The sequence below is a fragment of the Triticum urartu genome, chromosome 6A (genome assembly GCF_056163025.1).
Source record: "Triticum urartu cultivar PI428250 chromosome 6A, HENAU_Tu73, whole genome shotgun sequence".
Classification (NCBI taxonomy): Eukaryota; Viridiplantae; Streptophyta; class Magnoliopsida; order Poales; family Poaceae; genus Triticum; species Triticum urartu.
The window spans coordinates 557,870,611-557,890,499 of NC_141878.1; the positions used below are offsets into that span (position 1 = coordinate 557,870,611).

The 19,889-nt window shown below is 46.2% G+C and overlaps 4 protein-coding genes across 4 annotated transcripts; 3 read left to right on the forward strand and 1 right to left on the reverse strand.

The window, feature by feature from the left end:
• The first annotated feature begins 1,857 nt into the window (after positions 1-1,857).
• LOC125514977 (pyrophosphate-energized membrane proton pump 3) lies at positions 1,858-10,087 on the forward strand. The gene is made up of 15 exons (XM_048680379.2): positions 1,858-2,177; positions 2,949-3,151; positions 3,866-4,069; positions 5,032-5,183; positions 5,259-5,406; positions 5,502-5,634; positions 6,445-6,617; positions 7,020-7,140; positions 7,433-7,620; positions 7,944-8,381; positions 8,594-8,758; positions 8,843-8,998; positions 9,081-9,192; positions 9,307-9,526; positions 9,734-10,087. Exons 2-15 carry the CDS (start codon positions 3,062-3,064, stop codon positions 9,831-9,833), a joined length of 2,400 nt encoding a protein of 799 aa, XP_048536336.2. The 5' UTR covers positions 1,858-2,177; positions 2,949-3,061; the 3' UTR covers positions 9,834-10,087.
• A 523-nt stretch (positions 10,088-10,610) lies between these two features.
• On the forward strand, positions 10,611-14,616 carry LOC125514978 (26S proteasome regulatory subunit 7A). The gene is made up of 10 exons (XM_048680380.2): positions 10,611-10,830; positions 11,372-11,453; positions 11,931-12,022; positions 12,125-12,202; positions 12,292-12,353; positions 12,909-13,053; positions 13,173-13,391; positions 13,507-13,688; positions 13,931-14,106; positions 14,221-14,616. The coding sequence occupies exons 1-10, from the start codon at positions 10,744-10,746 to the stop codon at positions 14,376-14,378; spliced, it is 1,281 nt and encodes a 426-aa protein (XP_048536337.1). The 5' UTR covers positions 10,611-10,743; the 3' UTR covers positions 14,379-14,616.
• Positions 14,617-14,760: 144 nt separating this feature from the next.
• Positions 14,761-16,807, forward strand: LOC125512716 (beta-1,3-galactosyltransferase pvg3). Its single transcript, XM_048677807.2, has one exon. The coding sequence runs from the start codon at positions 15,602-15,604 to the stop codon at positions 16,682-16,684; it is 1,083 nt and encodes a 360-aa protein (XP_048533764.2). The 5' UTR covers positions 14,761-15,601; the 3' UTR covers positions 16,685-16,807.
• Positions 16,808-17,972: 1,165 nt separating this feature from the next.
• LOC125512717 (ETHYLENE INSENSITIVE 3-like 5 protein) lies at positions 17,973-19,438 on the reverse strand. Its single transcript, XM_048677808.2, has one exon. The coding sequence runs from the start codon at positions 19,381-19,383 to the stop codon at positions 18,028-18,030; it is 1,356 nt and encodes a 451-aa protein (XP_048533765.2). The 5' UTR covers positions 19,384-19,438; the 3' UTR covers positions 17,973-18,027.
• Between the last annotated feature and the right edge of the window lie 451 nt (positions 19,439-19,889).

Below are 19,889 nucleotides of genomic sequence, written 5' to 3' on the forward strand. Positions count from 1 at the left end.
ACGGATAAGTTCTTTAGCTCGATCTGGATTGACCATGATCGAGGTCATGGCTATATGCATTATGCGGGGGTGCAGCTGCTCCAGTACAGAGGCCATCCCATGTGGGATTTCAACGAGGAGGATGACGCCACCCGCCACGGCCGCAAAGGGTCGGGATCGGCTGCTGATCTAATAAAGATCTTGTCCACTTTGTACAAGGGAGAAGAGGAGGAATTCCTCCGTGTCAACCCGCAGGGCAGATTCTGCATGTACAATCCTCCGAGCTGGGTAAGCGGAGATTTTTTTTCTCGCCCATCCGTTTCGTATTCCCGTAGTTTAAGTATTCATTCTAGCGATTTCATCGAAGGAGCTGCGCCAGACAGTAAAGGAGATAAACAACCCTCCTCCACAACCCGAGGACCCTGGACGGTCCCTTGACCCGGCCTCCCAGGAGGATCCGGACATATCCGTGGAGCTGATCGACGGGGTATTTTACCAAGGGAGTAATGACAATACCTTGGTGACCATTACGGCCGATTACCCTGGGCTAGTTCCAGCCTCACAGGTGATTGAGACCGAAGTCCCAGCACTTAAAAAGGGATCCGTCCTTGTGCTCTTTTTTATTGCCGTATAACAACCATGTTTTGCAGGGGAGGTCCTCGGGGCAGAAGGCCGAGCCTGTGGCAACTAGCCAACAAGGGGCCGCTAGGCCAGGCAGGCTAAAAAGATCCACAGTCCGGATTGAGGCACCGGCGCAGCGGTATGGCGCGCCGTCTTTATTGCAAGACATTATTTACAGAGGCATATTAACGCCCATGCCTTCTTTTCAGGAAAAAGAGCGCTCGCCGGACTATACCCGGAGAGGCTACCAACCGTGCCTCCACAAGCCAGGCTCCAAGGCCGGACTCAGGGGTGGGAACGAGTACAAGGCGTGCACCGGGTGCTCCTCCGACAGAGGATACAGATAGACTGTCCGCCACCCATTCCGAGGTGGAAAGTGCCATGAACCATAGGCGTCGCCGGACTGTTCTTCGTGACGCTTGTTTCTCCCAAGAGGCTTTGGATGCCTTTAACTCGGGAGATGCGCACCTCCGTGCCACTCAAAATGGTCTAGCCAGAGCCACGGAGCAGTATGTAAAAGACATACGGGTGAGAAAATTTGATGATTATATATATCAGTAGCCCCTGAGACTTGAAACAGTTAGGATAACTGATTTAAGGATCATTTGTTATGTAGGTTCTTACAGAAAAGAATACTCAACTGTCCCAGGAGCTGGAAGAGTGCAAAGCCCAACTTCAGGCCGCACTGTCCGCCGCAGGGGAGCCCAAAGAAACCCCCGCTGGTAACATATCCATCAAATGATAAGTATCATATTAGAATGCGGCTTTATATGCAAATCTGACTTGTTGTATACTATCGATCCCGTATGTAGTGCACCATGTATTATTGATGTACACCGGCTACCCTGCTGATCTGAAGATAAATTACCACGTAAAATTTTGGTCACCTATCATATGAGGAGCAAATAAATCTTTTCAGGTGTCATTTAACACCATTAAAGTTTAAAATGGACGAAAGTGTCATAAAGGACATAAAATTTAGAGACTGTGTTAGATAGGGAAGAAAAAGTTATTTGGTGTCAAATAGGAAAACAAAATTTAAAATAGTGTTATATAAGGAATTTTCTCTTTTTTTGTTCAGGTAGTGTCTGACTGTCTAGACTGTCCAGCCGGGCATATTACCATGAAAAAAAAAAGAAGATGAACCATATGAGCAAATGCGAGCTGGGCTGGCTAAGGCTCGGCTGATATGGTGACCGAGCCGAGCCGAGACTCGAGGCGGCTCGCAACGAGCTCCGTTTTTCTCCCATCCCTCCCTCCTGACCTTTCTCTCCCCCGCATCTCCACTCCAACCGCATCGCACCTCCTCCCCTCTCTCTCTCCACCCAGCTCAGTGCGCGGCGACGAGGGGGACCGCGACCGCCGGCGGCCGCGTCGACGAGGGGGACAGCCACTTCCGCCAGCGCCGGCGACCGCGCGCGGCGACGAGGGGAGCACGGCAGGCAGCGACCGGAACGCGACCGCGTCAACGAGAGATCTCGGCGACCCCGCGGAGGGCCGTGCCACCGTTGGGCTCCACTTCTCTTCATTCCCGTCGACGTTTCGCTGACCGGCTTCCGCCCCATCGAAAGCCGAAGGTACGGACCCGCATCTGCTCGATCTGCGTAGGCGCTGGTAGATCAGGTTGATTCGTGGCGATTGCAGAATGCTAGGCGTGTTAATTCTGGACGTTGGCACTACGTCTGTGATTGACTTAGGTGGATCCGTCATAGTTTTGGTGTCAAGTACGACCTGTTCGTGGTTACTCGTTTTTTGGGGCTGCGCAGTGCGCACTCGATGTAGATGGTTCATTCATAGTTATCCTCCTTTCGTACTAGCTGTGCATGGTCGCTAGTTTCCCTGGGCTGCACAATTGGTGTGAAGTGCTTGTGGTTGTGGAGCTGTGGTTCATGGTTACTGCCCCATGGCCCCTGATATATCCAAGTAAACCGAATTTCCCTTCATTTTTGGTAGTCAAGGCTGGCATTCAAAATGAGTGCTATTGCTTTGCTTGTGGCAAAAACTATCAGTGTCTGACCGACGTTAATCATTTTCTATTGCCCTTTTATGTTAATCATACTCTGTTCTCTATGTAAACATAGTCTGATCTACGTATAGCCTGTACCTGATTTCACATCATTACCTGATATCACATCATAACTCGACTTCGTGCCCTAGCGTCTGAACATAAATTAGGCAACGATTATACAGATTGTGGATCATTTTTTAATGCTTTTCGTATGACATGAAATGTTTATCTTATAGAATTGTGAGGGGAAAGGTTCTTTTGTAGCAAAGGGTAGTTTGGTGGCTGAGGCCTAAGAGCTGGCTGTGCCTGACCTTCTGAACTTACTGCTTGTGTTCTGAAGGTGTTTGATATAGATCATCCAAAATTGAGCGCCCAGGATCTGGGAGTGACCTGCCCCAAGGTGGGGAGTTCGCTCCTTTTCTAGTAACGAAGAGGGCAAACTCTTATTCCATCATGATGGAAAGTGAAATGGAAAAAGGAAGACCGTATCAGGAGAAACCAAGAACTTTTTCCACTGTACGAAGTAAATCATCTATCCCGCTGGTATGGCCTATTGCTAAGCATTCTCCACCTTTTACACACCGAGCTTAGCAGTTACTAGGAGTATCAGTTTAGCTCATTTTCATCTTTCCATGTGTCTTTCTCCCACTTCGTTTTAGCTGTTCGTAGTATATGCAATTGCATGGGAGGTGATAGCTCTTTCTCCTTAATCTCTGTCAGTTTGAATGGTCCATATGTTTAATTTGTCAAAATATCCACAGTATCATGTTTTGTATTCACCATTTTATTTTCTTACAACGTTACAAGTTGAAGTACACACCAACCAAAAATTTGACATACCACACAATGCTGCATCATGACTACTCTTTCCTCTGTTTAACTTTATATTTATTACCATGTACTAGAATTTTCCCTCTCTTAAATGATGTAATTGCCATAAACAAATGAGGTCTGCTCTGTTTATTGCTGCTTGTAACTCAACAAAAAAAGTTATGTTGCTAAAAAAAGTCAAAAGTTCAATGTCTACACCACTGCTGCTTGTTTATTTGTCTCGAAGCTGTTGCAGGTTTTGAAATGATTCAACCCAAGTAGCTGTTTTCATCTAGATGTTATGTGCATTTTTTTAATATAAATTTGGAAGTTCAATAAGTAAAACAAGTGTTTAAACATTTCCACTGATCGGTTGGTTGGATATACTTTGCCCTGTTACGAGCAATTTATTTGTGCCTCATTTAGTTGCTATTCTGACTGCTGCAGGTCTTCCGTGTGTTGATGAAGATAAATCCTCGTGCCCTGATAGTTCTTCTTCTGCTGGTTGTCTGTGGTGTGTTCTACTTAGGAGCCAGTACATCACCAATTATAGTCTTCGTGTTCTGTATATGCACTCTCAGTTTATTCTTCTCTCTCTACCTCACAAAGTGGGTTCTTGCCAAGGATGAAGGACCTCCAGAAATGTCCGAGGTATTGAAAATGCTTGTGTTAAGCTCGTGGAGGATATAGCAGCGCCTTCATTTTCTTAATGTTCACTTCAAATTATTGGTTTGTTTGGCATGTTTCAATGTCTGCAAAGTGCTGTATAACACATTTTCTATCATCTCTTGCTTGACAGTTAACCATACCATCCTATGAGACTACTGGCCCATTTTATTCTGCAATTTACATTTAAGGTTTACTGGTTTTGTTTTAGTCCATGTGTTGATATTTGATAGATCATGGATATGATTAGGACACACAGTGTAAAATGCTATTTGTATGTGTTGATTGGGGTTGCAGAATGCTATTTAGCTGCGGCATGTATCACTTTATGGTAGCTACACAGTTCAATGCTATGTTTTTAAGGCGACGCCTTACCGCCTTAGGGAGGGGGGGGGGGGGGGCGCTTTGGCGCCTAGGCGCCCAAAGCGGTCGATTTTCCAAAGCGGAGGGGGAGCGCTTCGACGCCTAGGCGTCGCCTTAGGGACGCTTTAAAAACATAGGTTCAATGCAAATTGAGAACATATCCCATATCATAGCATTTTACCAAATTAACATATCACACAATCTAGCATGATCCCGTTTCAGGAGGTTATTATGGGTTTGGAAGTAAGTCATACACTCATACAAAATATCAGCTTGTTGTGCATTGGCTTTATGTTTTATTTTATTTAATGACATTCTTAAATGCACAAAGCAACACATGTACACTCTACACTGTTATGTTGTGACTACTCATGTTGCTAATAAGTAAGTGTAAGTTCTTCTCTGTAAATATTTTATTTGTACCTGTAAAATGGTCATGGACTGTCATGGTGTAGCTTACATCAACGTTGCCCCTTTTGGAAATCCTGATTTTCAGTATTTTATTTATTTATGCATCTACTTCCGTGAGTTCTGTATGTAAGGTTATCAAGGTTTTGATCTGTCATGTTGCATGTACTGCTCAGATATCTGATGCCATAAGGGATGGTGCTGAAGGATTTTTTAGGACACAGTATGGGGCTATTTCTAAAATGGCTTGCATCCTGGCACTTGTTATCCTGTTCATTTATCTCTTCCGCACTACCACCCCGCAGCAGGAGGCATCAGGCCTAGGAAGGTGATTTTGTACTGTTATTATGAAATCTTGGCTGTACGCATCTTTTGTTGTCTCATAAATTTTATCGCTACACAGGACAACATCTGCATATATTACAGTTATTGCCTTTCTCCTTGGAGCTGTGTGTTCTGGACTAGCTGGATATGTTGGGATGTGGGTCTCCGTACGTGCAAATGTTAGAGTTTCAAGTGCTGCTCGACGGTCTGCAAGGGAAGCATTGCAGGTTTTGTTTCGCATCCTTGATACATTATCTTTCATGTTTTAATGCGTTTCCCCTGTACGGTGTAGTTTGAAATCATGACTGATTTCTCGAAACAGATTGCTGTCCGTGCAGGTGGTTTCTCGGCCATCGTTGTTGTTGGCATGGCTGTATTTGGTGTGGCATTACTCTATGCAACATTTTATGTTTGGCTTGGAGTAGATTCACCTGATTCGATGAAGGTTACAGACTGTAAGTTATTTCAAACATGATATATTCAATACCTGGGACAATAGAACTATACTCGAATTGCCTGTTGAGCTATATGGTCTACTGTACATGGTCAAAATTGTTAAATTGGTTCATACATATTTTTTTCTTCTTAAACTGGTGACCAATGATGAGTTCATAAAAGACAATTCTGTAGGAGTAATGTTGAGTAAGGAAAAGTACTTTGCTTCAAAGATTGTTAATGTGGTTTTTACATCATTTTTATTTGGCCTTTCACAACACCAAGATGCGACTTTGAACATTAAGCTAGTCCTTATATTATTAAGTAAAAATAACTAATACTAGAAACATTTTCAACAGTAAATCTAGTTATTTAATCATCTCATGGCCAATTTATATACTCCCTCCGTTCCTAAATATTTGTCTTTCTAGAGATTTCAACAAGTGACTACATACGGAGCAAAATGAGTGAATCTACACTCTAAAATATGTCTATATACATCCGTATGTGGTAGTCCATTTGAAATCTCTAAAAAGACAAATATTAGGAACGGAGGGAGTAGTTTTGAACTTATGGTCAAACTTTTAAAAGAAAAGATGGGAACAATTATTTATTGGGAAGTACCACAATGTGATCAACACTGAAAGTTTGAGTGGATAAAATGACTCATTATATAAGATGTTCATGTTCTATAAAAAAGTAACTTTAAGTCCTAAATTGACACTGGTAACTGATCCACTGCTGATATGCTTGTAGTTGCAAACTTGTATATGTGTTTTCAATTCAAAAGAACATAATTGCTGTTGCTGATTTCATGTGATTTTGTGTAGTGCCTCTTCTCCTTGTGGGGTACGGTTTTGGTGCGTCGTTTGTTGCCCTCTTTGCTCAGTTGGGTGGTGGCATATACACCAAAGCAGCTGATGTTGGAGCTGATCTTGTTGGAAAGGTTGAACAGGGAATACCAGAAGATGATCCTCGTAATCCTGCTGTCATTGCTGACTTGGTAATGGTGTTTCTTCAATAAAAAAAATGTGGAATATTTTTTCTTCATGCTCTTAATTAAAACTTGTCTCATATTTTTCATGAAATATACCTAGACATAAGGGATGATATTCAATAATGATGAGCTCCATAAGTTTTATCAGAGATAATATGACCTTAACAGCTTGCATTCGTTCTGAAACCTAAACAAATTATTGTTTCTGCAAGGGGTGGACTGGTCTTGTGGTCCAATGCGTTGTACAGTAGAATTCTGAAGTTCAGTAGATGCATTTCCTATGATCAAATATTTGTGCCTGTGCTGGAATGCAAGATTTGCTTGTCTCTAAAACTAATTATCAGATTGTTATTAGCCTATGTTTCTTTTATTGCTACTGCATATGCTAATAATAAGAAAACTTCACAGGTTGGTGACAATGTTGGAGATTGTGCTGCCCGTGGTGCCGATCTTTTTGAAAGCATAGCAGCAGAAATTATCAGTGCAATGATACTTGGTGCAACAATGGCACAGCGCTGCAAAATTGAAGGCAAGGCTCTTTTGCTTGCCATGCTAGATCTCTGATTGGGATGTCGAGTGACATTTTTTTTCTTATGAATGTACTTTGGTCCATAAGAGCACTGTCCACAGGTAGTTGCTAATATGGATAATATAATAAATTAGCTTTAATCTAGGGACTATGTTGAGAAATAGTGTTGGCTGACTCTCGGTGCTTGGGATGTGCCTGGCTTTGAATAAAATTGATAACCACCTTTTTCTTTTGCGGGTCAACAATCCTTGTGATTGTGCTGGATTATAATCAACATTACTTACTGTTGCAGATCCCTCTGGCTTTATTCTGTTTCCTCTTGTTGTCCATTCTTTTGACCTAGTGGTGTCATCAGTTGGAATTCTCTCAATTAGGGGAACACGTGACTCTGGATTAATATCCCCTATTGAAGATCCCATGGCAATTATGCAGAAAGGCTATTCTATTACTATACTGCTTGCTGTTCTTACCTTTGGAGGGGTAAGTTTAGTTATTCATACTTCTCTTGTTTGACTATTGTAATATTTCTCTATGGACATATTTTATTACAAAAAATGATCCCAGGGGAAAAACATCAAACACGATCTGAACAAAGGAAAACATTTAGGGTGTCCCCAGTCCGGTAATCATGACCAATCCATTATTGGATGTAAATCAACCATATTCAAAAGGATAAATATTTGTGAACTATAAACCAGTTGAGCATTCAATATGTTTGTTTTGTCATGTGGGTAATAACTCTAGTTTACATTCCTTTTCCCTTGGAGTTGTTTTTCAACTACTTACATGTGTTATATTTGCAGTCTACTCGTTGGCTCTTGTACACTGAACAAGCACCTACTGCATGGTTCAATTTTGCCTTGTGTGGCTTGGTGGGCATCATCACAGCATATGCTTTTGTTTGGATTTCCAAGTATTATACAGATTATAAACATGAGCCCGTCCGCCTTTTAGCTCTTTCAAGTTCAACAGGACATGGAACTAATATTATTGCTGGAGTAAGTTTGGGAATGGAAGCAACAGCCTTACCAGTTCTAGTGATATCTGTAGCCATTATATCAGCATTTTGGTTGGGACGTACCTGTGGCTTGGTAGATGAGCTTGGCAATCCAACTGGTGGTCTTTTTGGGACAGCTGTAGCTACAATGGGAATGCTTAGTACTGCAGCATATGTTCTCACCATGGACATGTTTGGTCCTATAGCTGACAATGCCGGTGGTATTGTGGAGATGAGCCAGCAGGTACACTCGCAAATTTCTTCATGTATATAATATTCAAACATACATTTTACCTGTGCTAAGACGGTTTATGTTTTCAGTGTACATTTTCGAAGCATCTAAAATTGTAATGGCTATAAATAAATGTTAACATTTAATTAGTTATGTTTATACATGAGTTTAGACTATTTATGTTTTCTTTAATCATTGTAACACCGATCGAATAATTTCTGCAGCCTGAAAGTGTTAGGGAGATCACAGACATTCTAGATGCTGTGGGTAACACTACGAAAGCTACCACAAAGGGATTTGCTATAGGGTCAGCAGCACTGGCTTCCTTTCTCCTGTTCAGCGCATATATGGATGAAGTAGCTGCTTTTGCACAGTTGCCATTCAAAGAGGTATGTATTATTATCACCTCTATACATGTAATGTTGAGATTAGGTGCTTATGACACATGACTGGTTGTACACAATGGATTGCAGGTTGACATAGCAATTCCAGAGGTTTTTGTTGGTGGTTTACTAGGTTCGATGCTTATATTCCTGTTTAGTGGATGGGCTTGTTCAGCTGTTGGCAGAACTGCACAAGAAGTTGTTACTGAGGTCAGGAGACAATTCATTGAGAGGCCTGGAATTATGGTGAGTACCTGTTTATGATTAAGTACTTGAGTTCTTATGCCTGGAAAAACTAATGCTAACTTACAAGATGATATAAACACAGGATTACAAAGAGAAGCCTGATTATGGTCGTTGTGTTGCAATTGTGGCCTCTGCATCCTTGAGGGAAATGATAAAGCCAGGGGCTTTAGCAATTTTGTCTCCCATGGCTGTTGGTGAGTTTTATGGGTCTGGGAGTAGTGGTGCTATGGTTCTGATATTTCATGCGTTTTGAAACTCAATTTATGATATTTGGTGTTGTTTTAAAATTTCATTTACATGATCTGTAGGCATCATCTTTCGGATTTTGGGCCATGCTACGGGGCAGCCTCTCCTTGGAGCTAAAGTCGTCGCCTCTATGCTCATGTTTGCGACCGTTACTGGTATCCTCATGGCACTCTTCCTGAACACTTCCGGCGGTGCCTGGGATAATGCTAAGAAGTACATCGAGACTGGTGCACTTGGTGGTAAAGGCAGTGAGGCTCACAAGGCTGCAATTACTGGCGATACGTAAGTTCCTCGTTTCTCAGTAATGTGCTGCTGCTTTTGGTTTCTTGAACTGAGTTTCTACTGTTGATCAACACATGCTAAACTGAATAACAATGTTCTTTTCCTATAATAAGTACGCATACACGTAACGTGACCTGGCATTGTTTTTGACTCATTCTTAACGATCATGCAACCTGAAGTAACATTTACGAGTATGTTATGCCGCAGGGTTGGAGATCCATTCAAAGACACGGCGGGGCCTTCGATCCATGTTCTCATCAAGATGCTTGCCACGATCACACTGGTCATGGCCCCTATCTTCTTGTAATCATTGGTCGAGCTCGCCGTTAACCCTGCGGAGAAATATCTATGGTTCTTGTAGATGAGGCATTAACATGAATGGGATGTAATGATTCGCTTTTAGTTTATTTTGCCACATTGAGAGGAGAGGTTCAGTGCTGCCCATTTTGATGGTGCCCGTATTTTACAGTTGCTATTTGGACAAGTGATGCAAACGTTGGAGAATATATATGCTGTGACAGAGATTAGAATGAACATCAAAATTCATATGCTTTGTATGCAGAGATCTCTTAATTGTTTATCCTCCAAATTTACTGTCTTTCCAAACACGTTCTCCCAAAATAGCACGACCAGAGCACTAGATGCAATCGGACGAAGCAGTAACACTATCCAGATGCTGGGTAATCATCTGTTAATTTTACAAACCAACATTTTGCGTTGCAAAATTGCCACACAAACCGCACAAATCTTTGAGCTGTACAATGTGTCACTTAATCATACTCTCGGTTTGAAATCTCAGTTTGAATCTACAGACGCCTCTCACCTGGCACTTGCAGTCACGAAATCAAAAAGGAAAAAAAAAGCGTAGCCTGTCAAACTTGCATCGAAAGAAGAATTTTTGTTCGAATCCGTTTCCGTCTTTTTTCTTTGAGAGAGAGAGAAGAGAAATCCGTTTCCGTCTTGGGAACACGGGTTCTGGATGTATACTATCCGACCCGGGCTGCCTTCTCTCTTGGAGAGGGAACACGGGTTCTGGATATACGTATCCGGCCCGGGCTGCCTTCTTCTTGGGGCAGGAGTTGATTAGTACTAGTAGTAGCCAGCAGAGGGCAGACCCAAGCGCACCCGAACCCGCAGTCTCGCCTGTCGCACACGCAGCCGAGCCAGACACCGCCAGCGCCTCCCTCTCGCCTCGCGCCCGCCGCAGAGAAGACGCCATGGCGCCGGAGCCGGAGGACGACATCATGGCCGAGAAGAACCCGCGCCCTCTCGACGAGGACGACATCGCCCTCCTCAAGACCTACGTGAGTGGCCCCGCGACCCCGTCGGATCTCCCCCCGTCCCTTCGAATCTGCGTTTCGGTCTGGCGGCGATCTGGTCCCGGGCTCGGCGCGGCGCACGGTTTCGCGCCCGCGGCCCGCCTAGTCTAGGGTTTCGGTTCATGCTCTCTCGGGGAAATCGTCGTCGCCCCTTGTGTGGATTTGTTTGGGGGGAGGCCCCTTTTGTGGATTTGTGATCTGGTCTCGGGCTGGGCGCGGCCGGGTTTGCGGTCGCGGTCAGCCTAGGGTTTTTGGTTCCTGCTCTCTGGGGAACCTGGTCGTTGCCTTCTGGTGGATTCGTTTGGGCAGGCCCCGTGGCCTGTGCCCTGTTGGTGTTTCGCAGTTCTATGTGGGGTGGCTGTTGATTCCTTTAGGGCTTTGGTGCGGGCGACGGGATGCTGTTTATTTTGTATTGTTTGCTCCTTCTCCGCGGCGGAATTGGGGTGTTTCTGCGAGATGTGGAGTGCTCTCTCTTTAGGGTTTCTGCTCAAGTTTGCTGATTCTGGCTGCTGCTGACACCTGACAGGGGCTTGGGCCATACTCCACGAGCATCAAGACGGCCGAGAAGGAGATCAAGGAACTGGCCAAGAGGATCAATGACCTATGTGGTGAGTAAGGACTTGGTAATCTGTTTGTTGGTTTGGCTCTAGAATTTGTTCCTGGGCTAGATAGAGATCAGTTGTCTGCACTTTGTTCTGTTGTTTCACACTTTCACCAGGCAGCTTTCGTTCATATGATAAATATTGAGGCATGTACCTACTGAAGATAGTGTTTGTAGTTAGTAAGTATGGTATAAGTTGTTCAGAATTTAAGGTGTATGACTGCAGTGTTCGTTTTGACAGACTCAACTAGCAGGGCATTGTTTGATGATATTGCATCTGTCTGCTGCTCTTGCTTGCAATGTTCTTCCCATTTGGTTCATGTTTTAGAATTTTTGTTTAGCGGTTTCATGAACATTCAGAATATTCGCTTAACTTTCGAACTTCCATACAACTGTGCAGTTTATCTGGATATTAAAATGTCAGGAGGGTAACATTTTTAATAAGCTTGCCTGACCCATTATGCCCTTATATATTAAATCTCAGGGATAAAGGAGTCTGATACTGGGCTGGCTCCACCTAGCCAGTGGGATCTGGTGTCAGATAAGCAAATGATGCAAGAGGAGCAGCCATTACAAGTATGCTACTTGGCCTAATGTTTTCGTACTTCTTCCCAATTTTATAGTTGTGGTTTAGCATGCATAATTGTTTGGGTCTAAGTTACCTTCCTCATGCTGCAGGTAGCAAGGTGCACCAAGATTATAAACCCTAATACCGACGATGCCAAGTACATGATTAATGTAAAACAAATTGCAAAGGTATACCGTGCTTATCCTATCTTATTATTTCAATCATATGCACATTGATTCCCACCAGCCTCCTTATGCTTTATCTTTTAATCTTGCAGTTTGTGGTTGGATTGGGGGATAAAGTTTCGCCAACTGATATCGAGGAAGGGATGAGAGTCGGGTAGGTTACTACCTGTCTTTTGGCCTTACTGTATCATACATCTTTCATTCAGATCAACCTGAGTAATTGGCACCTGGTGATTTTTGTTTTTGATTTAAACCATGTTATAAGGCTGCAGCATATACTATACATGTAGGATGTGTTATATGCCATCATGTAAGCAGAGAAAAACTTTGTAAACTGAATGGACCAGTGTTTGCTACTGTGACTATATCAGATGTTAATTTATCATACGTTTGTTCCCCTAGTGTATGAGTATCATTGATTGTAAGGCAATGATTATTAACTAAGAACATGCTGAATCTCTGAGGCAGTATCTTGTCATCATCTCCTTGGCTTAGGTATAAGTTCCTTCTGGTTGTTCATAGAATGCAGAAGGTGGGAGCACGGAACTTACTCCCCTACTTCTTTTTTGGATCTTGCTAAACTAATACTGATTTTATGAATGCATTTTTTTGGATAAATCATCATTGATGCTACCCAGAATTGTTATCCTTTTCTGTGCTTGCACACTATCATTCTCACTGTGGAATTGTGATCTCATGCCTGATTCAGTGTCGATCGGAACAAGTATCAGATACAGATTCCATTGCCACCAAAGATTGATCCCAGTGTCACCATGATGACTGTTGAGGAAAAACCAGATGTCACGTATAATGATGTTGGCGGGTGCAAGGAGCAGATTGAAAAAATGCGTGAGGTATGCCAAAAAATTCCCTGTGATTCAGAACTTGTGCTTAATCTGTGAACCTGTGCATGCTAGTACATTCTAGTCTTGGACCTGCTTTATTTACTGTTTTTCTTAACAACTATTCACAGGTAGTCGAGCTCCCCATGCTTCACCCGGAAAAGTTTGTGAAGCTTGGTATCGACCCTCCGAAAGGTGTCCTTTGCTACGGTCCTCCTGGCACTGGCAAGACTCTTCTTGCTAGAGCTGTTGCTAATCGCACGGATGCTTGTTTCATCCGTGTAATTGGTAGTGAATTAGTTCAGAAGTATGTCGGTGAGGGCGCTCGGATGGTTAGGGAGTTATTTCAGGTATATCCAGCTCTGCAGATAACCTACAGGCTACAGGGTTTCATCTGGTTTATTTGACCTGAATGTTCTGTCATAGAAACAATCGTTTTGATTGAAATATATTATTGCTTGTCAGATGGCTCGGTCGAAGAAAGCATGCATCATATTCTTCGATGAAGTTGATGCAATTGGTGGTGCTCGTTTTGATGATGGAGCTGGGGGCGATAACGAAGTCCAGCGTACTATGCTTGAAATTGTCAATCAGCTTGACGGTTTTGATGCTAGGGGGAATATCAAGGTTCTCATGGCCACCAACAGGTACTTGCCTTTCCTTTCATGCACATTCTCATGTGGTCCAATATGGCATGATGCTCACCTTAAATTCTGAATATCCTACTTGTATGCTATTAATAGATGGGACTTATGATTAAGAAACTTCAGTGGTCTGTGCTATTTAAAACTCTTCAGTCTTCACGCCTCAATCAGAAATTAATTGCAGCTAAAACATCATGGCCACATGGATAGAGTTGAGAGGATAACCTTCTTATCTTGTTTTCCAGGCCTGATACACTGGACCCTGCACTTCTGCGTCCTGGTCGTTTGGACAGAAAGGTGGAATTTGGGTTACCTGACTTGGAAGGCCGTACCCAGATATTCAAAATACATACGCGCACCATGAACTGTGAGCGTGATATACGCTTCGAGCTACTGGCGCGACTCTGCCCCAACGCCACTGGTCAGTACATGGACTTTGCACTCTGAATTCCTGTTTGATTTGGTTCGACTGTTTCAGGCACCTAGGATCCGGCCTCTGAACAATTTGATCCGACTGTCTGATTTGTTGTTTCAGGTGCCGACATCAGGAGTGTCTGCACAGAAGCCGGCATGTATGCAATCCGCGCCCGGAGGAAAACTGTGACAGAGAAGGACTTCCTCGACTCTGTCAACAAGGTGATAAAGGGGTATCAGAAATTCAGTGCAACCCCGAAGTACATGGTGTACAATTGAGCAGGCTTCCCTTCGATTCTGTGCATGTTTGCATCCATGCCGTAGCAGCAGTGCTTTTGTTTTCACATCCTTTCTGTGTGCCCCTGATGGTTGTAAACAGCATGTCGGTGTTTCGGTTCATGTATGTCACTGTAATCTGGTAACCCCAGTGAAATCACTCTAGCTTTTCATAAAGCTTTGTCGAAACACAGTTTTCAGCTTGTCTGCTAATCAGAATTAATTGCATACATTTTATCTAGGGATAAGTGTCTCTTGTTAGAACTTTGTATGTACACGTAGCCCATATGGTTGTTCGGCTCCGTTGAGGCAGGGATGATGACGACGGCACGCTCTAGTGCTTTTAGTCGTTGGATTGGGTGGTCCAGGAACATAGTTGCTACTCCCTCCGTTCAAAAATACTTGTCATCAAAATGAATAAAAGAAGATGTATTTAGATGTATTTTAGTTCTAGATACATCTTTTTCTATCTATTTTAAGGACAAGTATTTCCGGACGGAGGGAGTACTTTTGTTACTACCTCTAGTGTTTTTGAATTCGGGCATGCTACGCGTTCGCCGGCTGATATCTTTAAAAGATCAGTCGGCTCGTGAGCCGTCGGATTTGCCGTATCAAGCGAGCCGAGCATGTCTAAAGAACTGCAACATAGGTCTTGTTGCAGAATTATTTCTGTAACATAGGTGTTGTTGCAGAATTTTTTTGCAACGACAATTTTATTGCAAAAATTTTATGCAACTAAAGTTTTGTTGCAAAACTAGACCCGTCATAGACCATTGCAATACCGCATTTGTTTTTAAAATATAGCCTTTGTTTCGAAAGCGCGTTTGATAAAGGACGACATGCAAGCTTTCATTTGAAATTTTGAACGCGTGTCATGCAGCGGAGGTGGCGGATGCGGCCACTACGATCCGCCAGATGACGGTAAGCTTTTTCCTTTTGAATTACCATGATTGATTATTAATAGATTGAAAGTTTTTTCTCGAAATCAAAAGCAAAACACGCCATAAAAAAAAAGTAGCTCGTTGACTCTATGCACCCGATGCCGCGATCCCCCAAATATCCGGCGCCCTCGCATGGCGCGCTCGGCAAACCTTTACGCAAAGCGTGAGACCATCCCGTGCATCCCAAGCTCCCCCACGAGAAGCTAGCTAGCTTCATTACACCCAATCCATCAAGCTTGCACACGACATACACTGCTAGCTTCTTCTTCGATCGACCAATCACCAATGCCGGCGCCGAGCAACTTCCTCAAGTCCATGGCCGCCGCCGCCGCCGCGAAGCACATAGGAGGAGAGCACCACCAGGCCGCCACGGCGGCGAGGAAGCAGCAGCACGCCGTCGGCTTCCCGAGGCTGTCCACGTCCAGCAAGGCGCTCGTCCTGCTCCCGCTCCTGCTCCTCGCCTTCATCTACCTCTTCGTGTACCCCAAGGAGTTTGAGCTGCAGTCCCTGATGAGCTCCTGCGTCCCGCCGCCGGGCACCTACACCGCCGCCAACGGCTCCACCCTGTCGTCCACGTCGGCCATCGCGTACGCCCGGAAGCCCGACTTCCGGCTCCTCATCGGCATCCTGACCCGCGCCGACGTGTACGAGCGGCGCCACCTGCTGCGCATGGTGTACGGGCTGCAGCTCGCCGCCGACCCGGCCCTGGCGGCGCAGGTGGACGTGCGGTTCGTCTTCTGCCGGCTCTACAAGGACGACCAGCGCGTCCTGATCCCGCTGGAGATCCTGGCGCACGGCGACGTGATCGTGCTGGACGGCTGCGAGGAGAACCTCAACGGCGGAAAGACGCACACCTTCTTCTCCGCCGTGGCGGAGCTCTACGCCGACGCGCCCTACGACTACGTGATGAAGGCCGACGACGACATCCTGATCCGGCTGCCGGCGCTGGTGGCGTCGCTGGGGGCGATGCCGCGGGAGGACATGTACTACGGCGCCACCATCCCCTGCAACAGCATGGACCCCGGGAGGGGGTACATGTCGGGGATGGGGTACGCGCTGTCGTGGGACCTGGTGCAGTGGGTGGCCGGCGCCGGCGAGGTCACCCGGGGGCGCACCGTGGGGCCGGAGGACAGGATGACCGGGGAGTGGCTGAGGGTGGGCGGGAAGGGGAAGAACAGGTTCAACGCCAAGCCGGCCATGTACGACTACCCGCTGCCGGTGCCCGTGGACGAGTGCTCCCACGAGTTCGTGCCGGACACCATCGCCGTGCACCGCCTCAAGGACAACCCGCGCTGGGCGCACGCACTCGGATACTTCAACTTCACCGCCGGCCTCAAGCCCTCCAAGTTCTACAAGTTCGACCCCTAGTTGTTTCTTTGTGAACAAGTTTTTTACATTTAAAAAGAGTTGATCATTTCTACTTGTACCTATATATCATCATTGATTTTGGAGAAGCTTTTATGAACAATTAAGGCCCTGTTTGGTTCATAAGTCCTAGGATTTTTTTAGTCCCAACTTATAAGTCCCAAGTCCCTGCCTGTTTGGTTTCTAGGACTTATAAGCCTCTATAAGACCATATTATAACTATAAGTCCCTATAAGTCCCTCCTTGAGAGTCTTATTTCATAAGTTTCAAATGCCCACTTTAAGTCCCTATAAGTCCCTCATGTTTGGTTTAGATGGGACTTATAAGGACTTTTTTAACTGCGCATACGGAAGATTACCAAGAAATTACACACAAAAGCTGAGCGTATGTTCTAGACCTTGTTCGGAATTCCACCAGCTCCGTGAAATCGGGGAGCTGCCGAGCCAGAAAAAAGGTGCTTCGTGATTTTCAACCGTAACTCCATCAGGCCCCAGGAGTGGAGTTGTGGAGGTACTCTGAACAGGGCCCTAGTACAGTACTACATCTGTTCTCAACGGGTGCACACGTATGCACGACTGGGTCTGTAGAATCGTGCAAACATCGGCTGCACACCGTCGTGTGTATAGCAGCACTCTATCAATTCTATAAAATGTACCCTTCGGTAAACAACAGTAACAAGGTATATTCGCACAATGTAGGAATCTCCCTATGGTATATCTAATAAGTAATGATAAATTACTTTAGCGTTTTCCAAATGGAGCTAAGTTGTCGACCACAATGTGTGATAAAGCAGTGACCAAGTTGTCGATTAGCGACCAGTCGTCATGGTACGTCAAAATATTTATAGAGGATCATAACCGCCCACTAGCTGAGAGTTGTGGTAAAAAAAATCTATTTATCGAAATATAAACATACACCAAAGAGAATAATCGAACATCTTAGACAAAATAATACTACTGTGAGTAGGGTTAATGATAATTTAGAAAGTCTTGTCACCAAATCTATCCGACTGCATTTAACACACAAGCTTCGTATACAAAAGCTTCATCTCCAAGATCTAGAACCCTAAAAATTTGCAACGACGATTTCCACATATGGCGACTAGTATTAGGATGGGGGTAATTGGAATGCGGAGAATAGAAAAACCTACCCGTGAACAACACTAAGCTTATCTTGCACCTCACGGGCCTAACCACAACACCAACGAGCTCCGCACTTCCTTGCTCCATTCTCTTCACTAAATGTCTGTCCCACCATGTCTGATGTGTGCAAATATAGAAATGTCCCACCATTCTCTTCCAATTTTCTTCTTCTTTACTAATTTCATTTCCCCACAAGGCACATCACTACTCCATCAAGCGCAGCACATGATCTACTTCCGGGCAGCTCCCGATGACATCCATCAGGAATTGCTGCGCCACATCATCGACGCCTCTCGGCGCTCCCTGCATCGCCACGTCGTGTTTCTCCTCCGCACCGCCCCCCTGCAGGCAGCTGTAGTACAGCTCCATGAGCTCGTTGATGGAGCCCTGGCTCTCCTCGGCGAGGACTCCGGCCTCGAGCCCGGGCACCATCGCGGCCAGGTCCCGGCTCCCGCCTCTTGGCCTGCGGCGGCACTTCCCGCCCGAGCTGCCGCAGGGCGCGTCCTCGCACTTGCGCTTGTCATGCGGGCCACGCGCCACGTCTTCCGGGCCGTCCTCCAGCCCCTCGCCGTCGTGGTCGTCGTCGAGGGGCGTGATCCGAAGCGAGCTCTTGAGCCGGCCGCTGAGCGCCTCTTCCTGCCGGAGCACCTTGGACCAGGTGTCGGACTCCTTGGCGCTCATCCTCTGCTGCAGCCGCTTGGACTGCCACACGAGCCTGCGCATCTGGTCGAAGCGCGGGCTCATGTGCTTGATCACCGCGCTCAGCAGGGACACCTTCCACGCCTTCTTCAGGTCGTGCGGCTTCCGGTACGGCGGCGCCCCCTGGTGGGCCTGCGTCTCGCCCTGCGTGCCCCACCACGGCTCCTTCCCCGTCGGCCACCACGGCGGCGCCAGGCCCCGCTCCAGGGGGAAGTTGCGCTGCGGCGGCTCGCAGTGCTGGAGGAGCGCCGAGAGCACCGAGCCCAGCGTGTTGTCCTGGATGCCCTGGAGGCGGTGGAGGTAGGAGGCCAGCCCCAGCGGGCTGCTGCTACCGTCGGCGGCGGAGCTGCCGGTTAGACTCAGGGCCGTCGGGCCCCTGCGGTCGAAGACGACCTTGTCCTTCCACCAGCCGCGGAGGCTGTCGGAGGAGCCGGACGTGGGCTCGCCGGCCTCGTCGATCACGCCGTACACGAACCCGCGCGCGTTGCAGGACTGCATCATCTTCATCATGTGCCGGAGCACGCCGTCCTGCGCGCGCAGCATCGCCTTCCGCCGGCACCGCGCCTCGGGACCGTCCTCCTCCTGGTCCTCCAGCTGCCGCCGGGCCGGCGCACCGCTCCTGGCGCCGGCGCGGCCCTCGAGCTTCATGAGGCGCATCTGGTCCTTCCACATGCGCTTCTTGAGGTCGAGGATCTCGACCGATTCAGAGGAGCCCGGCGGCTCTGCCTCGAAGTCGATTATCTCCTCTTGCCGCTCCACGTCCACCTCCAGCGCCTTGAGGCCACCGCCATGCGCGTCCACGCGCTCCATGGGCGACCCGGGAAATGGACTCCTCCATCGACTGTGGGTGCCCTGATCCATAGACACTGCACAGGTAACAAGTCTGTTTTAGTTCGGAGCTCGGCGACGAGCGGTCTATCATCCATGGCGAGGGAGTGAGTTGCACCGGCGGTTTTATTTATGCGCGCTGTCAAGTGCAGAGTTTCAGAGGCCAGCAAGGACGCCGGCCGTGGGCGCGTGGCTGCTCAGGCAAGACATGCACGTTCCCGACAAACCAACTCACTGACTCAGGCACGCACTTCTTTCTGCTAAAACAACATGAGCATACACGTATACGACTACACATGCTCGGGCTTCATAGGCGAACTGGAAAAAATAAATCGAAATGGAGGATGACCCTGACCTATCTACACAACCATTTTATTATATTATTTAACAATATTCGTCAAAATAAATCCATGGATCAACTCAAAGGTCAAAGCAATGTTTTAAATAGCGGACTAAGAAAAATAGCAACGGGTCTTTAAATTAACTATGACAAAGCTATAACGGACTATTTATAAAGGCGGTCATTTGGCGACACCCTG

What these genes read in the sequence shown, in the direction of transcription:
- LOC125514977 (XM_048680379.2), top strand. Translation starts at nt 3,062, where the DNA reads ATGATGGAAAGTGAAATGGAAAAAGGAAGACCGTATCAGGAGAAACCA. An exon ending in GTAAATCATCTATCCCGCTG is followed by an intron (nt 3,152 to 3,865) that starts GTATGGCCTATT and finishes TGACTGCTGCAG; the next exon opens with GTCTTCCGTGTGTTGATGAA. An exon ending in GAGGCATCAGGCCTAGGAAG is followed by an intron (nt 5,184 to 5,258) that starts GTGATTTTGTAC and finishes ATCGCTACACAG; the next exon opens with GACAACATCTGCATATATTA.
- LOC125514978 (XM_048680380.2), top strand. Translation starts at nt 10,744, where the DNA reads ATGGCGCCGGAGCCGGAGGACGACATCATGGCCGAGAAGAACCCGCGC. An exon ending in AGATTGAAAAAATGCGTGAG is followed by an intron (nt 13,054 to 13,172) that starts GTATGCCAAAAA and finishes AACTATTCACAG; the next exon opens with GTAGTCGAGCTCCCCATGCT. An exon ending in ACTCTGCCCCAACGCCACTG is followed by an intron (nt 14,107 to 14,220) that starts GTCAGTACATGG and finishes TTGTTGTTTCAG; the next exon opens with GTGCCGACATCAGGAGTGTC.
- LOC125512716 (XM_048677807.2), top strand. Translation starts at nt 15,602, where the DNA reads ATGCCGGCGCCGAGCAACTTCCTCAAGTCCATGGCCGCCGCCGCCGCC.
- LOC125512717 (XM_048677808.2), bottom strand. Translation starts at nt 19,383, where the DNA reads ATGGATCAGGGCACCCACAGTCGATGGAGGAGTCCATTTCCCGGGTCG.